We start from the raw sequence: 18,680 nt of genomic DNA, 5'->3' as shown, positions 1-18,680 counted from the left end.
AGTCATAGTTGGTTAAACTTCAGTCCAGACTGAAGAACTGGTGGAATAACAAACATGAAGCTTGGTAGCAAACATCTGGTGACCAGAGGATGAACCACAATGACTAGTTATCACTCTAGCGCCATCAGCAGGTCAGTGTTCGGCTTATCCTGTAAAATATCTCAACCTGAGATAGATGCAGACACGATTTTAGTACAAATATTCATAGTTTCCAGAAAACTGATGCACTTTGCATCTAAATTCCTACTTCTCAAGTGAATTGCTGTGGAAGTGTTTATTGGTGTGTTGCATATCCAATGAAACTGGCATGACTTGACCGTTCCAACGACGCTCATCGTGTGTCTGTGAATGTGATGTTAGTATACAGTAAGAGCAGAGCCACGGCTCTGTAATTATGCTGGTTTTATTTGTACATATCGACATAATAATAACGTCTCTACTGATGTCTTCACCGTGCTTCACCGCTGAATCCCCCCATCATTCTGTAGTGCAGACCATCAGGATCAGCAGCACGACTTCACCTCCTTGATGCTACAAGTCGTTTCTCTTTGTGCCAAAATATTATCCAAGTTTTGAAACGGTGGCAAATTGCTGCATCTCCTCCTTCATAGGACTGATATCACATCCCGCTTTTAAGAAAAACACAAAATGATGGATTTGTTTTTGTTTTTTTTTATTGCAATGAATAAAAAGTTGTAGCTACAAGACGAGCTCACGCCAGCAGAGGTGATCCCAGACTCCGGGGTGCCTGAAGCAAAGTGGGGGACGTGACATGAATCGTATTTACATCCATTAGGCACTGAGCACTTTTTTTTCCCCCGCCAATTTCTCAGTCATGCAGCATCCCATCATTTGATATTTCCAGATTCCAGACACACAATTATATACAGATACCTCTAACTTTTTCTCAACTGTGTGTAAAGGCTTATATATGATAATTAAGCATAATCATATCAGATGATGGATAGTCTGAATAGTTTAGGCTGTTCTGACAAAAACAACACACAACCTCTGTGTCTCGCCCTCATGTAGTGATGTAAAGGTCATGAAATTAGCCTGGAAGTAGCCCAGGGCTGCTGGAGTTAAATAAGTAATGTTAGCTAGTGGCATCAGATGGCTGTTTTCTGTATATATCACCTCCAAGGGGTGAGAGTGCCCAAAGTATTCACGTATACTTTACCTGGTTGGAGCTTCTGTATAGACTTCAAATGTCATTAGCAATTCTAAACTTTGACCACAAGATTTAGATTTTCCCAAGTTACAGAAACAGATTGACAGTGGTCCTCACATTTAATACTTTAGGAGGTGAACATGTAAATGTATAAGCCCAAGAGAAGCAACTTGTAGCTCACACATATACTTTGGATGTGGTTAATGAAGCCAGGTAGGCAGAGCGGAGCAGATGAACGCCCTGCAGCTGTATCCTGTCACATGTCGTCTACATGCTAACGGGGTGTGATGACAGCTAGCGTTGGAAGGTGCAATTAAACAGGTAGCGCCGTCTCACCTCCTAACAACCTGCACAGAACCAAACTGACACCAGAAGATGCACTCGAAGACGGCGCCATAAAGGAAATTACATACTATTTTATGTGCTTATGTAACAGGGCAGTGAAATCATAAAAAGCTCCATAACAGTTTTACCAACATCATGTTTTGCATGAAGCGATATACTGCCCTGTTAAATTTGGCCACTGACTGCCGTTCCTGTCCAAGGCCTGTATGTCATCAAAGCGCCGTGTCTGAAGCGCAGGTATTTTCGCCGTCGTGCTTTATAGCGGCACACAACATCTGGTGAAATGGAGCGTGCTGCAGTAAAATGTGCTTTCATGAGCTGCTTTGTTTGAGGGCATAAATACTTTTGTGGCAGTGGCATTCATCATCCGTTCTCTCTCGTCATTAACTGCACTGGTGTGTTTTGCAGGAAATGACACCGTGTACTGGACAGACATGGGGCTGAACCGAATATCTCGTGCCAAACGTGACCAGACCTGGAGGGAGGACATCATTACTACTGGCATCAGCCGAGTGGAAGGCATCGCTGTTGACTGGATTGCCGGTTAGTGCTGTGGCTCCCCAGGCCCTGGAGTTATTACCGCAGGCTGTCCAATTGCTATTGATTGTTGAAAATTCTCACTTTGGGTGCAATGCCTCTGGTTGTGGCATTGAGTAGATGTCTTTGTTTTGATCTGGACTGCCGAAACATATTACGCCTTTGTGCAAAAGTTGGATATCCTCCATAAACGGTCAGATCTGTCACAACACAAATACATGTGCAGAATTAGTTTTGATGTACTGTATTTGTGAGTTCATGATAGAAACTTGTGGTGCAGCTTGTGCCCTGGAGGATCAATAAACCTCTGCTGTATTTACCCTCCTTCCTATTGCTTCTTTCTGCACAGGCAACCTATATTGGACGGACCACGGTTTCAATCTAATAGAAATCTCCCGTCTGAACGGTGCATACCGCTCCGTGGTCATATCTGAAGGACTGGATCAGCCTCGGGCCATCGCTGTACATCCACACAAGGGGTAGGGAGCGTCTTTTTCCCCTCGTCTTTTCATGTTTTTGTTCTCACTACATCTACGCAGTGTTTCCTGCAATCAGTAGCATCCCTTCGATTTAAAAAGCATTTACCGTCAGACAGAAGACACTTTTAATACATTTTGTTTTTGCCTGAACTTTTGCGTAACGTTTGTCCAACAACAACCAAACCAGAGGTAATTGCCCTATTGACCAATATCGACTTGTCATTCACAGAGCAATTTAGCACTACACCTGCTTATTTATGCAATTAGCCAACCAGTCAATCATGTGGCAGCAGCGAAATCCATTAAATATTGCAGACATGAGTCAGGAACCTCAATTAGGTTCACATCAAACATCAGACAGGCGTCAGAAAATGTGGTCATGGTGACTTTGATCGATTATCGACAGGCTGAGTTTAGTATTTCTAAAACTGAGAAACGCTGGTCGTGAGATAGGTCAGAGGAGAACGGCCAGCCTGGTTGGAGCTGACAGAAAGGCCACAGCCACTCTGATGACTGCTCTTTACAACCGCCGTGAGCAGAAAAGCTTCTCAGCGTGAGCAACATGTTGAACATTGAAGCAGTCGGGCTGCAAGAAAACCAGGTCTGATGTCACCATGAACAGAAGTCTTCTGTGAGGTCCGGCTCACCAAGACGGCACGGCTCAAAACTTTACAAACACAATCTGATCTGATGAATGTCTGGTGAAGCAAAGATGTGGTAGATCCCAGCAGCATGAATCCATGGATCCAACCCGCCCTACTTCAGACACCCAGCCTGGTGGTGGTGGTGGTGGTGGTGGTGGTGTTACGGTGGAGGGAATGTCGTCTTGGCACATGTTGAGAACACTGATACCAATCATCATTTCAGTGTCACAGCCTATATACGAATTATTGTTGACCATTTACATCCCTTTATAGCCACAGTCTATCTTCTCATGACTACTTCCAGCATGGTAGCCACACCACAAAGCAGAGGTTGTCTCATACAGGGAACATCTCAGGAACATGACGATGAGTTCAGTGTTCCTTAGTGACCCAGACTCACTTTAGTGTTTCTGTCATCTGAGGTAGTTGAGTTCCTTGAAGATGTTCCACCTTCATCCATGAGGCTTCATCAGCTCTGACTGACTGGTTGGTCGTTCCAGATACTGATATCCTTCACTGACAGTATCGTTCAACTGAGGAACATCTTGACCCAACTAAATGTACAGAAGCATTGGAAAAAGTGTATGTTAAGGCTGGTTATTGCTGAAAATGAATGTCAACTGTTGTTATGTTGTTCAGGTATCTCTTCTGGACCGAATGGGGCCAGAACCCCTGCATTGGCCGCTCCCGCCTGGACGGTTCAGACCAAGTTACCCTGGTTAACTCGGGCATCATGTGGCCCAATGGGATTTCCATCGACTACGAGGTACCTGGTCCAGCACCGCTCCACCTCCATACGCTGCACTTCCTGCCTCATCTTGCTCTTTGTAGCTGGAATGTGACGACGCCTCAGAGGTTCGGTTTCTGATATGAATTTTAAAATTACCTTCCAGGAAAATACATTATATTGGTGCGACGCGCGCACGGATAAGATCGAGAGGATCAACCTTGAGACAGGTGAGAGCCGGGAGATTGTACTGTCAGTGGCCAACGTGGACCTCTTCTCAGTGGCTGTGTTTGGGCCTTACATCTACTGGTCTGACAGGTAATTTATTATTTCCTTAAATGCATACACAAGCACCGGCCTGCAGAGCCTCGACTGTAACCTGGCATTAACCGTTTCCTTAAAAGGTCTCATGTGAAAATACAACACACAGGAACAGCAGTTCTTCTTCTCAGTGATAGTTAACACCTACTTCTTCTGAATGCTCCAGACAAAGTTCAGGATATAGCAATGTAAAGAAAGCTTTGGTGTGTTTTTATCTGCAACAACTTCAGCTGTTTCACGCCTGGATGACTGCAGTCCTGGATGTTGCTTTAGTATTGTCAGATTAAATTATTATTCCTCGCAGTATCTCTGTCTAACTTAGTCCCTATAAGTCACAATGCAGTGTTCTCCTCTGAAACCTGAAGCACTTATTTTGCCCCCGTTTCTCTCCTGGTGCTGCTCAGGGCTCACTCCAATGGTTCAATCAGGCGAGGCTTCAAGACCGACACCAGTGAGGCTGTGACGATGAGGAGTGGTCTCGGGGTCAATCTGAAGGATGTGACAGTGTTCAACAGAGGCAGAGAAAAAGGTTTTGCCTTCACCTTTCCCACTGTGCCTTTCACTGCTACAGTTGTACCTGTAATACATTTTCAGAAACTCTTTTCCTACGCGGCTGCTACGCTGCTTGTATGACCCTCAGCTGCCGTGTGTAGTCGGGTGAATTTAAACACGATTGCACGGAGCAGAACCTGAAGCAGACCAGTAACTGAACATGTGTTGTGTTTTGAAGGCACCAACCCCTGTGCCAGGAGTAATGGAGGCTGCCAGCAGCTGTGCTTCCACCTGGGCAGCGGTCGCCGGACCTGCTCCTGTGCCCACGGCCGCTTGGCAGAGGATGGCTTCGCCTGCGAGCGCTATGAAGGTTACCTACTCTACTCTGAAAGGACTATTCTGAAAAGCATCCACCTTTCAGATGAAAATGACCTCAACTCGCCTCTCCAGCCTTTTGAAAATCCGGCTTTTTTTAAGAACATTGTGGCGCTCGCATTTGACTACGGTCAGAAGACGGCCGGGACCAACCGCATCTTTTTCAGTGACATCCACTTTGGAAATATCCAGATTATTAATGACGACTGGACAGGAAGAAGTGTTTTTGCAGAAAGTAAGTGCATTTCACATTCCCACGATGTTCCTGCTTTATTTCAATGTTGTTATGTAATAAAACACACACACACACAGACTCCTTTAGACCTTTAGCCGCCCTGCGCTGTGAGCCCTGTGGTTCGGTACAATGTGCTGGAGGATTAATGATATGTGTTGCACCATGTCGACACTTTGCGTGTTTTTTCAGACGTGTGTTTGATATGCCCGTCATGCAGAAGCTGTGCCTCCTTGTTAATGAATGCATGGTTTTGCAACGCTCACATTTCACTTGCGATTATGCACATAACTGCATATTTTTACACTCTCTTCTAAAGTCTAATGTATTCTGACTTATGTGTGACCTTATTGACTGAGTGCTGGACTGTGAGCGCTGCTAACTTGTGTCTTGTGCAGTAGCAGTGTTCAGATTACAGTATAGCATGACTAGCATCTATGAGCGGCATTTTCTCCTCTGCTCTGTAATTTTTTAATCCTTTTACGCCTGTAAAGAGGCCATTTCATTGTAAGCCAGTGTAGTGTTGCACCTCTGTTTGAAAGCTTTCTGCTTGCTGACTGCCACCAGCTGAATGAGGAGCGATCCCGCTCTGCTGCTCACTAAAGCTCCGTCAGTCCTGTCTTGATAAGCATGACTGGAGTCAGATGAACAGCAAAAGTCTCTGTTCTGCACGGCTAGCATTCTCTGCCATTCTGTGAAGTTTCCACTGGGAGCAGAGCTCAGCAGCTTCCCACCTCCTCCTCCTCACACCGGGAGCCCGGCTGAGTGTTACTGATCCACTCTCACCCATCCCCCGACCCATCCTCGGCCCCCCCGCTGAGGGAGCTTTCTGCTTATTAATTTATCTTCGAGAAATGAACAAGCGTTATCAGGAACCATCTGTCAGGAGCTGTAAGTGTCCTTCACACCTTAGCACTCGTGAAATGCAAAACCAAAGTGGTGCAAAGGATTCGTTTCTGTGCAATTTACATTTTTTGAATTGGTAATACACGTCAGATGTGAATAGTTTTAAGAGATGGGCAGCTAATTGTTTGTGTGGAGATACAGTGCATAAAGCTGCTGGTAATTTATGTCCCTCCTAGTTTTTAATTAGGCTAATAAAAGCAGCACATCTATGTGGTCTGTTCTCATTCTGATGAAATCAACAGCTTCAGGCAGCGTCTGACCCTCGACTGTATTTAAAATCAACGCTGTCTTTTCCTTTCTTCTAAAAGTTTCTGCCTGAATCCTGTCATTGAGGAAAGGTGAAGATGTTAATCATCCATATTTCCCTAATTAAACTCTGTGTCCCCCATTAATTACTCCCTCGCCTGGCCAACAATTTGTGAGAAACTCCAAGCTGCCAGACGGCTTTTATTGCAAACTATTAATTAGCGGTCGGCTGACTCAGGTAGAGTCTTAAGTATTCTAGGGTATGGTTTATGGCTTCTTAGATACGGGGTTACAGCCAAATTATCCAGCGTTGGCCACATGTTCAGCATTTAGACAAATTAGAAACGGTACCGACAGATAAAAGCAGAAATGCTCGAGGGACAAAACAGGATCTGATTTCCCAAATGTTTGGACACAGATGTTGTATTAGGACACTGATATTTGATTAATTATACTTCTGTTGTCTTAATGTTATGGATGCTTTTATTAAAACAAGGAGAGATGATTTGGCTCTAAATGAAGAAAGACAGTCTGTGGTTTTATCATAGAATATAACAAACACGTTAATACACACAAATACCAAAACATATACAGATATATGTGCATGTGGGTAATAAGCATCCACAAATACCCCCTGGTAGTCTATAGGGACCAGTACTCATATCCGTGTAAGAGTATAAGAGTACATGTCAGCTCATTCTGACCCTTCTATTCCTGAGTTTGCGTAATATTGGAAGTGTGGAAGTCATATCCAATAGGTAATTTATGAATCCACAGCAACACAAAAAACACAGCAGTAATAAAACATGAATGTGGCCGGATCTTCTGTCCGCGATCATTGTCTCTCTCCTGAGGTTCCCTCGCTGTCACTCACATTCACGCAATAACATAAGGGGCTGCAGAGGCCTTTTCATATTCCGTGTTTAGGAAATTGGCTCGCGACGAAAACACATTCGGTTCCTGAGTGACTGTTGCATCAACAAATAGCTGTCTGTCCGGCGTAGTGAGGCGTGAAGTTATTTCCCTGTCAATCACCGCGGAAACACAATCCCAATCCTAACACAATTGGAGCCCGCCATCTGTTACGAGCAAAGTCAATATTTTTTACCTAAATATACACGACAGACAACTTGGAGGAGTTTAGTGGTCCCAGATGATGGCGGCGGATATCTGGAAATGTGAAATCATGGGTACACAACGAAACATCGATGGACTTCATGAACCTCTGATGCAAAACTGAAAACAGAGAGAAATAGTTTTAGCTACTTTCTCGGAAATTAGATTATTCCTCATGTGTATCCTCTTGTTTCAAGGATGGACTCACTTTGCTGCCGTCACAACTTGTAACGTCGACTAAAAAGACAAATCTATTCTCCTCATTCAGTTCTCGTCAGAAGCTTCAAACACGAGCGTCCCTCAGGCTCGTATGGGTTTTTTGTTGTACTGTGTGTGACTTGGTTGGACCATGAGCAGTAATCTAATGTGTCTTTGGTGCTAGACGTGGGTTCGGTGGAGGGTCTGGCGTACCACCGGGCCTGGGACACCTTGTACTGGACCAGCTCCACTACATCCACCATCACCAGACAGACGGTGGACCAGACACGGGTCGGCGCCTTCGGCAGGCAGGCTGTGGTCACGCTTTCGGAGGAGGATCATCCGCACGTCCTGGCGCTGGACGAGTGTCAGAAGTCAGTAGCTTGTGTTTGTCCTGAAATGTACATTCAGACGCTTTCAGTCAGCGAATCCCAAAAACTTCTGTCTTTGATTCTGTGACTCAACATTTCTATTTCTAGGTTGAAATACGCCCTCTCATTACCGTAGCCAACCATGGTGTTAGCGTTCTTCGTTATGCCGACGATGCCGTACTCTACGTATCTGTTAATCCACATTATTTAGTGTCAGAGTGAAACCAGAACACTGTGGTTCTGTTTCATGCTTCAACAGAATATCTGACACCGTTACAATCCACATGCCTTTTATTCCTCTCTGTGAGACACAGAGAAGCTTGTGTGTGCTTTCTTTTTGCAAATAGGCTTGACCACTATAATTCGCTGCTCTCAGGTTTTCCCAGAAAGTCTATAAATAAATTACACTTAATACAGGGGGTTGTTGCCAGAGTTTTAACTGGATCACATTACTGCTGTTTTAAAATCCATACACTGGCCTCCTATTAGTTGTAGGACAAATTTTAAGATCCTTGCTCTTGTCTATAAATCTATTCATGGACTATATTTTTGATATGCAGCCAAGCTATGGCTGAGGTGGAGCTCTTCAAATCACAGATTGTCTGCTGCCCGCCGTAGCAAGAAGAAGCCAACAAATGGAATAATTTACCTCTAAATCTGTGGAGAAAATTCAGCTGAGGCGTTTCAGTATGTGCTGCGTCTCCCTTTAGCCTTCTTTCTGTAAGAACTTCACTCCTGTTTCATTCTAGTTTAGACAACTATTATGAAAGTTCTCTGTATTTGCATGTGTAACATGTGAACTTTGTAAGGCTCGTGCGATGCGTTAATTATTGATTTTCAGCAGTAATTTTGATTAATTCATGTGGTGGAGGGTGTTTGATTGCATCTGGCTGTGGGCTATGTGAAGCGTCTTTACTTCTCAGGTCTGACTGTTTTGATCTGTTGTGAGCAGCAGCAGATATAAAACCTGATTTTAACAGTTTCACTTTTTGAATTTGAATAAAAAAATAAAAAATAAAAAAGCTTAAGGGAAATGTGTTTTCTAAAGCTGAAAAAGTAACACATCAGTATTCCTGCTACGACCGGCTTCGATTGCATTTACAAACCTGTATTTTCATGAATATAAAAACGTTCCTGTGAGCGGTGAGGATCTTACTGCTCCTGTTATACTAACTAAATTAATTTCTTGACCTCAGACTATCCTTGCTTGGCAGTTTGGCACCATATCCATCCCACTCCAGAACCGCTGTCTGATAATTAGAATTCAAACTCAAGTGATTAATTAGTAGCCCCTGGTTGTGACTTCTGACCTGAATCTTTATTATCTCACCGGAGTGGACTTCCACGACTTCATTACGTTATGAAGTCGGAGCCCAGGGTCTGAAAAAGTTTTTATACCATTTGAAAATGTACCCAGCTCTTTATTTCAGTGGTTTCTCTGCATAGCTATGGATTTAAAATGTGCACAGTCCATCTTGCAAATCCCATATAAACAAAGATATACATCTTTTATTTACTCTGCTGGTATTATCTGTTTTTCATATTCTCACACAGGAAAAATGGCCTTTATCTCCCAACCTATGATGTTAATCCGTATTATCTAATTGAAACAGAGCAACACTTTATCAGTGATAAACTCCTTCAGGGCAGAAAAAAAAATCGAAGGCGGCGGTGGCGATGATGTCTTGGCAGCTTTGGGATGATGTTGATAATTGACTGACGTGACTGCATAAACCTCCAGCAGTTCGTTCCAGTGAATAATACGTTTGCTGTTCGGCTGTGTGGGAGAGAATTCTCTGCATCGTATTTATACAGCAGCTCGTACAAAAAAAAGCCCTTTCAGACATTCATTTGTTTTGTAGTTCTCGCTGAGGTGGGAATTCGTAGGAGTACTAAGGTTTATCAGCGCTCGTTTTGGAGAGGGGAGCGAGTCCCCGTCGACACCTCCACGTTGAATCTAAGTCACCGGCAGCTGCTAAACGGTGAAAGAAAGCGCCGCGCTCTGCACGCTCAGAGTTTAACGTTTGCTTCGTCTGTCCGCTGCACATTTCAGCCTCATGTTTTGGACCAACTGGAACGAGCAGAGGCCCAGCATCATGAGGTCCACCTTGGCTGGCAAGAACATGAGGATCGTCATCAGCTCTGACATCCTGACGCCCAACGGGCTGACTATCGACCACAAAGCGGAGAAGCTCTACTTCTCAGATGGAAGCCTTGGCAAGATTGAGAGATGCGACTACGATGGTTCCAGCAGACATGTGAGTATGAAAAGAAAGGCCCCCAAAGCAGAGGATATTGATTCTGGTTGCTGGTCTTAAGAAATTGATTTTTTCTTTCTCTTCCTGTCATAAAATATATGTGAATATTTCTATCGCCGTCCAAAATATGCCACTGGACACTGTTTCAATGAAAGGTCCACACGAGCTTTGAAATTCATGCGACTTGAACACAGGCGGCTCAGTGGTGCACCGGCACATTTCTGGTTTCCCACAGCACAATCATTTTATTTCTTCAAACCCTGCCGGTGTGGTGTTCTGCTGACCCGCTGGGCCCTGCAGTGTGAGGGGCCGTCCGAGAAGCCAAGGAAATATTTTAATTCTAAACCCCCTTGATGAAAATGAAGCTTTTTATTATTTCTCACCCTGTTGTCATGGCCATTTGGTGCTTTTTCTCTTATGCTGGGAGACGCATCAAGAGCAAAATAAGCTGTCAGTGTCGTGGCTCAGCTCGTCTCAGAAACACAGGCTCAGGCTGCCAGATGTGTTAGAACACCAACAGAACCGGTCCAACAGCTTACAGGGTGTTGTTATTCCTATTTAGAGTGGATTTCTGCTTGTCGCTGTGCAGAGTAGCTCTGCTGTGTTTGAGCAGAATCACAGGTGAGCTGGTGTGCTTGAGCTGCAGACAGAAACACAAGCAGGACTTCACAGATTCATTAAGCGGGACCTGTGTCCAGGTCTTTTTAAGGCATAATGGGATTATTTTCATGGACAAACACGTCTGAAGGTGCAAAATAATATATTCAGATATTATTTAAATGCATTTTTTGTAGTTCTTTGAGCTGATAAGGAAATTCAACATTTAAAATGACTAAGAGTTGTAGTTCATTCTGAGGCGGTACAGTGTTTATCTGCTCATCTGTGTCTTGCAGCTGTGCTGTTCATATCTTTGGTCGTTGCTGAAGCAACAAAGCGTCGTCTGAAGAAAACCTCACAGAAAGCGTCTATGCATCATGACTAGGAGAAGTCCTGTATTTAAAGGGGCTGAACGTATTGAATGTTGAATGACCATCATTTCCACCGTCTCCAACACGCCTGCATCAATCCTCTGATGCCTCCCTGTTTCCAGATAGACGCAGGTGTAGCAGGTGTAGCAGGTGTAGCAGGTGTAGCAGGTGCAGCTGTCTATGGAAATGCACACTTGGCATGAGGCTCGTTTCCATGGACAGAATGTCAAGTTGTCCTTTTTGTATTTTGGAGTAAAGCTTCATTCTTTTTTCCTATTTAAACTGGAACAGGAGCTTCTGTACAGTGGGTGGTTTGAAATACTTCTCCACTGTTTTCTTTTTGCACCTCTGAGGATGCAGATGGTTTCCTTAATCACAAAAGTCATTCCTAACTCAGGTAAATAAAAGTCAGAGAGGGGACTTCACATTTTGCCCATAAAAGCTGCTGCATGCATAATGTATGAAATACCAACTGGGGCGTACCAGCTGTGTCCGAGGATTACAGAACTCCATGGCCTTTTTCTTTTTTTACCGTGGATTTGAGTTTTCGCTTGACATGACCTCTGCAGCTCTGCACCTTGGCCCATCTCAATTAGTTACCCATATGTTTGATGAGCCGGGTCACTAGGCTCACAAAGTCTTCACCTTTGGGTCCCAACCTGCCCTTGCTGCAGTCGAGTCATGCTAATGAAGGCTTTGCAGTCAGACTGCTCTGGGTGCAGATTCTCCATTCCAATTAAAATGTGTAAATTAAACCGAGGTAGCTGACTGTCATACTCAGTACCGACCCAAATGGCAGTTGTGGAAATCTTATTGTGTACAAGACACTCAGCAGCAGATGGAAGCTTGAGGCACCTTTAAGGTCTTCAGATTGTTTTATTTCATGTGACGTGTCCGGATCAGCACGGCTGCAGGGTTTCATGATGGAGTCAGAGGGAGCTCAGGTCCTAGAACAGGTGTAATAGAACCGACTGTAGAGCTCCGGTTCTGTAATGAGTCATGTGAATGTAAACTTTGATGCTGGTGGAGCATCCTTGAGGCTCCGCTGCTCCTCTTCACTGCAGGCAGGGCCATTGTACGCCGACAGTGTTGTTGGCGAGGAAAAAAGAAAAACGAGCTGTTATGGCTCTCTCGTCGGTGCCATTTTTGCGAGTGGAGACCCTTGTCATTAATGAAGGCAGTGCTTCACAAAGGCCAGCGGAGGACATGATATGGGAAGATGTCAGCATGTTTAGCTGGAAAATAAATGGTCGCTTTTTACCATGAATAGAAGAAGAAAGAAAAAAAAACAGAGCTGTTCAATGTCAACAGGGCTCTTCACGGCATGTTTATGTTGCCACGTAAAGCCGCGGCTCGTTGAAGCTTCACCGTGGAGTTTGTTTACATGGCGATTAGCGTGTGATATGTGAATAGCTGCAGACTGATGATGCTGCTGCATGCGCCACTTAGCCGCTCACACAAAACACGAGTTCAGCACAAACAGCAACGTGTTGCTGGCTGTTAACCGAATGTCTCCCAAATCTAATTTCCTATCAATATGTTCTACCCGACCCCATCTGGCGTTTACTTCTCTGTCTCTCACTTGTCTGATGGCCAGTTGTTACTTCCACACGCCGGCCTCCTTTAATCAACACCTGTCCTATTAATCCTGCTATGGCACAGGGCTAATGTGATGTCGCTTACAAGCCTGTCCCACTAATGGCTGAGGCTACGGAGCCGCCGCAGTCCCTGATCACCCCACCCACAAGCCCGGAGAGTCCCAGAAGGAGGCATCTGATGGATTCTTGCCTGCCTGCCAATGGCACTGTCATTTACTCCCCCAACATCTGGGTTCAGCAGTCAAGTGGGCAGCAGGGGTGATTTGTTGATTAATGAGTGGAAGCATCAGTCTCCACGTTCATTCCTGAGGTTGTGCTCAAAATCATGTCAGTCCTTTCTCCTTGAAAAGCTGTTTGTGAGCGGTTTACGGATAGAAGTGTTCGTACTGACGGCTGTATGAGGTCCCCTGTGTGGGGCGGCTGCATTAGAAATAGGCCTGGACCTAATTACAACGCTCTCCTTTGTCATTTTTTAGGTCATAGTTAAATCAGGGCCTGGAAACTTCTACGGGCTTGCCATCTATGCAGATTTCATCTACTGGTCCGACTGGGCCCGCAGGTCTGTGCTGCGGTCCAACAAGTACACGGGCGGCGACACCAAGGTGCTCCGAGCAGATATACCCCATCAGCCAATGGGGATTATCGCTGTGGCCAGGGACACCAACAACTGTGAGTATTTGAACACCTGGAGCTGAGTTAGACCTCATGACCGGCGTACGCAGGCCGTCTGGAGGTATTTGTGTGATGTGTGCTGAGCAGGTTGTTGGTGTGTGCAGGAGCTGATGCATGCACATATGAATAGTGTTAGTTTAGCACAAAAGACCTAAATTATTATGTATGTCACTGCGCTGCGGCAAAGTGAGAATATTGCAGGTAAACATGTTTACTGGTGCACAGTTTGCATCCTGGCCTCGTTTGTTCTGCCTAAATACAGTTCTGTCCCCCGACAGGTTTATTTGTTTGAGCCACTATCAACATCTGAGATTTAATAATTAATTACACAAACTATATCGGCTTAAAACATTCCAGCAAGGATTTTTAAAGGATTGTATTTGTGTATTTATTTTTCATTTGCATATGCATTTCCACGGGCTGTTTGCACAGAACAAAAGGTTTGTTGTTAATGATAAGTCAAGGTAACTAAACAAACAACGTTTTGTACATTTAACATAAATTTAATGAAGTTATAGATCCTAAAGTTAGTTTTTAAACTGATGCAGCTTATTTAAAGGCATGTACGAGCGATTTGATTTACAGCAACAGCGCTGTTGATAAATGTGAGTGGTCTTATTTAGAATGGCTGGAAACTTAAGCCTCGGTGGTAATTAATATAAAAAGTGGCTTATGTTGTAGAGGGAGTCTCTTAAGTGTCGTATGGAGTTTAATTTCCAAGTAGGACAAAGGGATGTGGGCCTAAGTGTGTCCCTCTGGCTGGACGGGGATGTGAAGAGTCCTGTGACCTCCACAGCTGCAGTGACCAACAAACGAGTTTATCCTTTCTGCTCTTATTGCATTTTCCTTGTTGCAGATATCCTGACTATAAATAATCACACATTTAGTTTACCTGAGCTCTCCACCAGATGAATGTTTCCTCCTCTCATGAATAAAATATTCATGGCTGGAGGGCAGGCAGCAGCAGAGGGTCTCCAACCGACACGTATGTCTCTGAATACTTGCACTTGATAATTGATGCCTCTTGTTTCTAAGCTTCTTTTACACATTTTTTTTCTTTTCTCAGGACTAGACAGGCCGTTCTTTTGTTTCGTTCCTGTGTTATGGTTGCACGTGGAATGAATTTTTATAGGAGGAAATCCATATAAACTATCACAGCGCTAAACAGCGAGGATCAGGGCCGGCGCCGCGCCGTCAGATCCAGAAAGCACAAACTCTTCTCTGGATTTAGCAGTCAGCGAGGGAAGAAGCCTTTACTATGAAATGCAGTTAATCCACATTCAGTGACAGCTAATAAAGAGGGTAAAATATATATGGACTACCTGTTTATTATCATACCCTCGGTCCTGGATGGTATTCTGACTGTATCCGGGATGTTCCAATCAGCTTCAAGATGGCGGCAAGGTGTGAAACTAGCCCATAGTCACGATCAACACGATTTACATGGCCTGTATCGGACGTATTTAGTGTGTATTTGGGAAATAAAGTATTTAAGAAAATCAGACTTTTTATAGGATTAGCTTCTCATGATTAACTACCTGAGTGACGACGTGCTCTACAACGATGTGATTCTCTCTGATGTGGCCTCATTAATGTCAGACAGAGTGTGAATAACTCAGTGATCAGATCTCAGGTGAGCAGGTAAATGACAAACAAACAAACACGTAGCCTTCCACGGCTGACCATGATGTGATAATCTGACGTAATGATCGACTGACCAGGACTTTAAACGGGCAAAAAGTTACTCCTGGAGTCAATTTCGGGGAATTTCATTATGAATTATGACAAAAACCAGGATTATGACATTATTCTGTCACAATAAACGGGCTGTTTGACTAAAGGTAAAGGTTTTATTCCTTATTCTTATTTATCTTATTATTATTGTTTCGGTGTGGAACAGGTACACAACACATCTCACTGTGCGTTATACCAGGTATATCTGTGTTTGTGATCAAGAAAAGACCCTGAATCCTTGAGGTTATACAGGAAATGATTCAGGACTTTGATGTTTTATGACTGTAAACAGGATATTCTATGAAGCAGTGTGACATTAAATTAACTAATCAATGAATAAAGCTGCGGCTGCTGCGTGGTAACCGGAAAGAGACGCCTCAGAAGATGACTCGAGGGCCACGTTGAACATCTCACACTGATGACATCTGAAAGAGGAAGCGTGTCCCCGGAGAATTTCCCTCGACGACCGCTGAAAGCCTAATCAGTTGTGTTTGATTGCTATTGAAGGTGAGCTGTCCCCGTGCCGACACCTGAACGGAGGCTGTGGCGACCTGTGTCTCCTGACCCCACACGGGAGGGTCAACTGCAGCTGCCGCGGAGAACGTGTGCTGCTGGACGACAACAGATGCGTGTGTAAGTCACGAGAAGCTTCACATTTAATTACAGCGAGGTGACCTTCAGCGCGTTCGCTATCGATTGTAGTGACATCAATCATGGATCGGTTATTTTAAAAGGTGTCTTTGGCTACGTTTATATTCAAAGTGCAGCTTGGCGTTGTTGTGGTGCCGTCTACGTGACCCTTTGGTATTTCTGAATTGATTCCTTTGTACACAAGCACACGCCAACCAGCTGCTGCTCCTCTGTGTTTGACTAAGCAGTCAGTTTGTAATTATTCCGGTAGTCACAGTCAATACGTTTCAAGAGCAAAATAAAGATAAATAACTGGAGCTGCAGCGTGTGTTCATGCAGACAGCAAGAAATTAAAACATTTGAGAGAGCGTTGCCGCGGCTACCTGTCTGAAGTGGCACGTGTAGCGCCTCGGAGGGACTTCCTGCTTCCTAATGTGACATCGCCGGTGGATCTGAAATGCGGCGCGATGGGCGACCATATGGTGGGAAGAGCTGTTCAAACGGGAGGAACTTGGCCAGACTGAACATGGCAAGTGACTCAAAGCTGCATCGTCGCTTGGCTGTGAAAGGATGGGGGGCGGTTTTCACCACACCCCGGTTCGACCCGCGACTAGAGCAGGGAGATATTTTCTGATGTGAACTCTTGAACCTGCAAGTTTAGCAGAGATCAGAGACGTCGTTAAATTAATTTTTTAATGCCTGAAATCACTAAAACTAGAATGCTGGTGTGTATTCCTCCACCGTGTCTAGCCCTGTAGATTCTTAGTATATCAGAATAGGTTAAAGTTAATGAGGTTGTGAAATGCAGTCATGACCTTTTGCAAAGTTTGGCCCAAAACCGGTTGCAGGAGTAAATCTATAGTCCGCCGTGTGTTGACTTGCAGCGTCTGAGTTTATCAGTAAATGAAGTTCGTGTAATATCCTGTTGACATTTTGACAGTAATCACCTTCACTGTCTATTTCTGCAGCAGAAAATTCCTCCTGCAACATCTACACCGAGTTCGAGTGTGGGAACGGAGAGTGCATCAGCTACCAGCTGACCTGTGACGGCGTCGCCCACTGCAAAGACAAGTCAGACGAGAAGATGCAGTACTGTGGTGAGGCTCGCTGCACAGATCTAAGCTACAAATAGGAATGCATAGCATCGTAAAAGAGTGTTGGTTTATTTAATGCAGACATAAATAAGTACCATGTGATTGCTGAATGTCACCTTCATTCAAACATCACTGTGTTCGTTGTGTTCATGCCGTTGGGTTTGTTCAGACAACAGGAGCTGTCGGAAAGGCTTCCGTCCGTGCTACAACCAGCGGTGTGTGGCCAACGGCCGCTTCTGCGACGGCATCGACGACTGTGGGGACAACTCTGATGAAGCCTTCTGTAGCAGTGAGTCGCGGCCGTTTGATCTCCTCTTCCACCCGTCCTGCCTCCGAGGGCAGAATCCAGTCACACAAATGCTCGTATTAATGCAGCCACATGCTGCGCTAAGCCTTCACTGTTTAATGAGCTCCAAGATCATAAAGAGTGTTCAAATTCAAAGAAACTCCCAACTTCTATCCCCCCGAAAAACGGCTTTTTGAAGCCCGGACAATATTTTCATTATGGCCGGAGTCATTTTTATTTTGGTAATATTTGGGGTGTGATATTACAGCGTTTATTTCCGTGCTGTAATTGGTGATAGTGGGAGAAAGTACTGAGGTATATAGATTCTTACCGAGCTCGCTGAGCCCACGAGGAGTCGGTTCATAATTAATGCAGACCTTCTAACTCAGCAGTCTGGGATTTCAGGAATGAGTTCATCTCACTGTGGTGTGTCATCATTAGCCCGTTCTTCATCATATGACACCAACAATAACTTCTTCTGTTGCCGTTAGAACATTTAATTACGGCATTCGTAAGTTATATGCTGATAATAAAATGCAGAGAAGTGAACATGGGCAGTAAATGAGCAACACAACCAAGAAGCCCCATCTTGCATATTAAGTGTAATTTGCTCTTGCTCACCACTAAGAGGGTCGCGGCACTCAGTCAGCTTTTATAGCTCAGCCGGTCCGACTGCACACACAACGAAACGCTCGAAAAATAATTTTTCTCTGCCTGGCATTTTGCAACTCGGAGCTAATTTCCAGCGCTCCCAGATAGAGGCTCTATTGTTCTGGGCCGTACCTGTAACTGTGTCTGAGTACTGTTTCTCTTCTGGTGTCTTTTTGAAATGCTAATTCTCTCCCCAGATGTCACATGTGGCTCATCAGAGTCGTCTTGCAGGGATGGGAGCTGTGTACCGAGCTCAGCCTGGTGTAACCAGGTCATCGACTGTGCCGACGCCTCTGATGAAAAAAACTGCAGTAAGTCCTTCAGCTTTTGCTTTGCGTCGCCGTTAGAATGAAAATGTACACGCGGCTGCATCTCCACCAGATCAGACGGATCCGGTAACTTGCTGGTCGTGGCTGGGATCAGATTGAATGCTGCTCTCCGTTCACCCGCCTCCCGCTCAGTGGCATTGTGAGAAGACAATTATTGTGATGCTGTGTTTTGTATTCAGACCACACCGGCTGCTCTCACTTTTACAAGCTCGGGGTGAAAGAAAAAGATTTCATCAGCTGCAATTCCACCTCCCTGTGCATCCACCCCTCCTGGATCTGTGACGGGGCAAATGATTGTGG

At 44.7% G+C, this 18,680-nt stretch overlaps 1 protein-coding gene across 1 annotated transcript in view; it reads left to right on the top strand.

Moving 5' to 3' along the window:
- lrp1bb (low density lipoprotein receptor-related protein 1Bb) overlaps positions 1-18,680 on the top strand; it is a 187,997-nt gene that overhangs the window by 107,858 nt on the left and 61,459 nt on the right. The window contains exons 36-49 of the mRNA XM_008282795.1: positions 1,925-2,059; positions 2,403-2,532; positions 3,816-3,942; positions 4,070-4,221; positions 4,629-4,753; positions 4,955-5,326; positions 7,974-8,163; positions 10,214-10,418; positions 13,461-13,653; positions 15,898-16,023; positions 16,989-17,117; positions 17,284-17,403; positions 18,249-18,362; positions 18,560-18,680. The exon at positions 18,560-18,680 is cut by the window's right edge and continues 17 nt beyond it. Coding sequence (XP_008281017.1) covers positions 1,925-2,059; positions 2,403-2,532; positions 3,816-3,942; positions 4,070-4,221; positions 4,629-4,753; positions 4,955-5,326; positions 7,974-8,163; positions 10,214-10,418; positions 13,461-13,653; positions 15,898-16,023; positions 16,989-17,117; positions 17,284-17,403; positions 18,249-18,362; positions 18,560-18,680 — 2,239 coding nt within the window. The remainder of the gene's footprint in view (positions 1-1,924; positions 2,060-2,402; positions 2,533-3,815; positions 3,943-4,069; positions 4,222-4,628; positions 4,754-4,954; positions 5,327-7,973; positions 8,164-10,213; positions 10,419-13,460; positions 13,654-15,897; positions 16,024-16,988; positions 17,118-17,283; positions 17,404-18,248; positions 18,363-18,559) is intronic.

This window comes from Stegastes partitus, unplaced genomic scaffold, assembly GCF_000690725.1.
Source record: "Stegastes partitus isolate 25-593 unplaced genomic scaffold, Stegastes_partitus-1.0.2 Scaffold286, whole genome shotgun sequence".
Lineage (NCBI taxonomy): Eukaryota > Metazoa > Chordata > Actinopteri > Pomacentridae > Stegastes > Stegastes partitus.
This window is presented reverse-complemented; position numbering and strand designations above follow the sequence as displayed.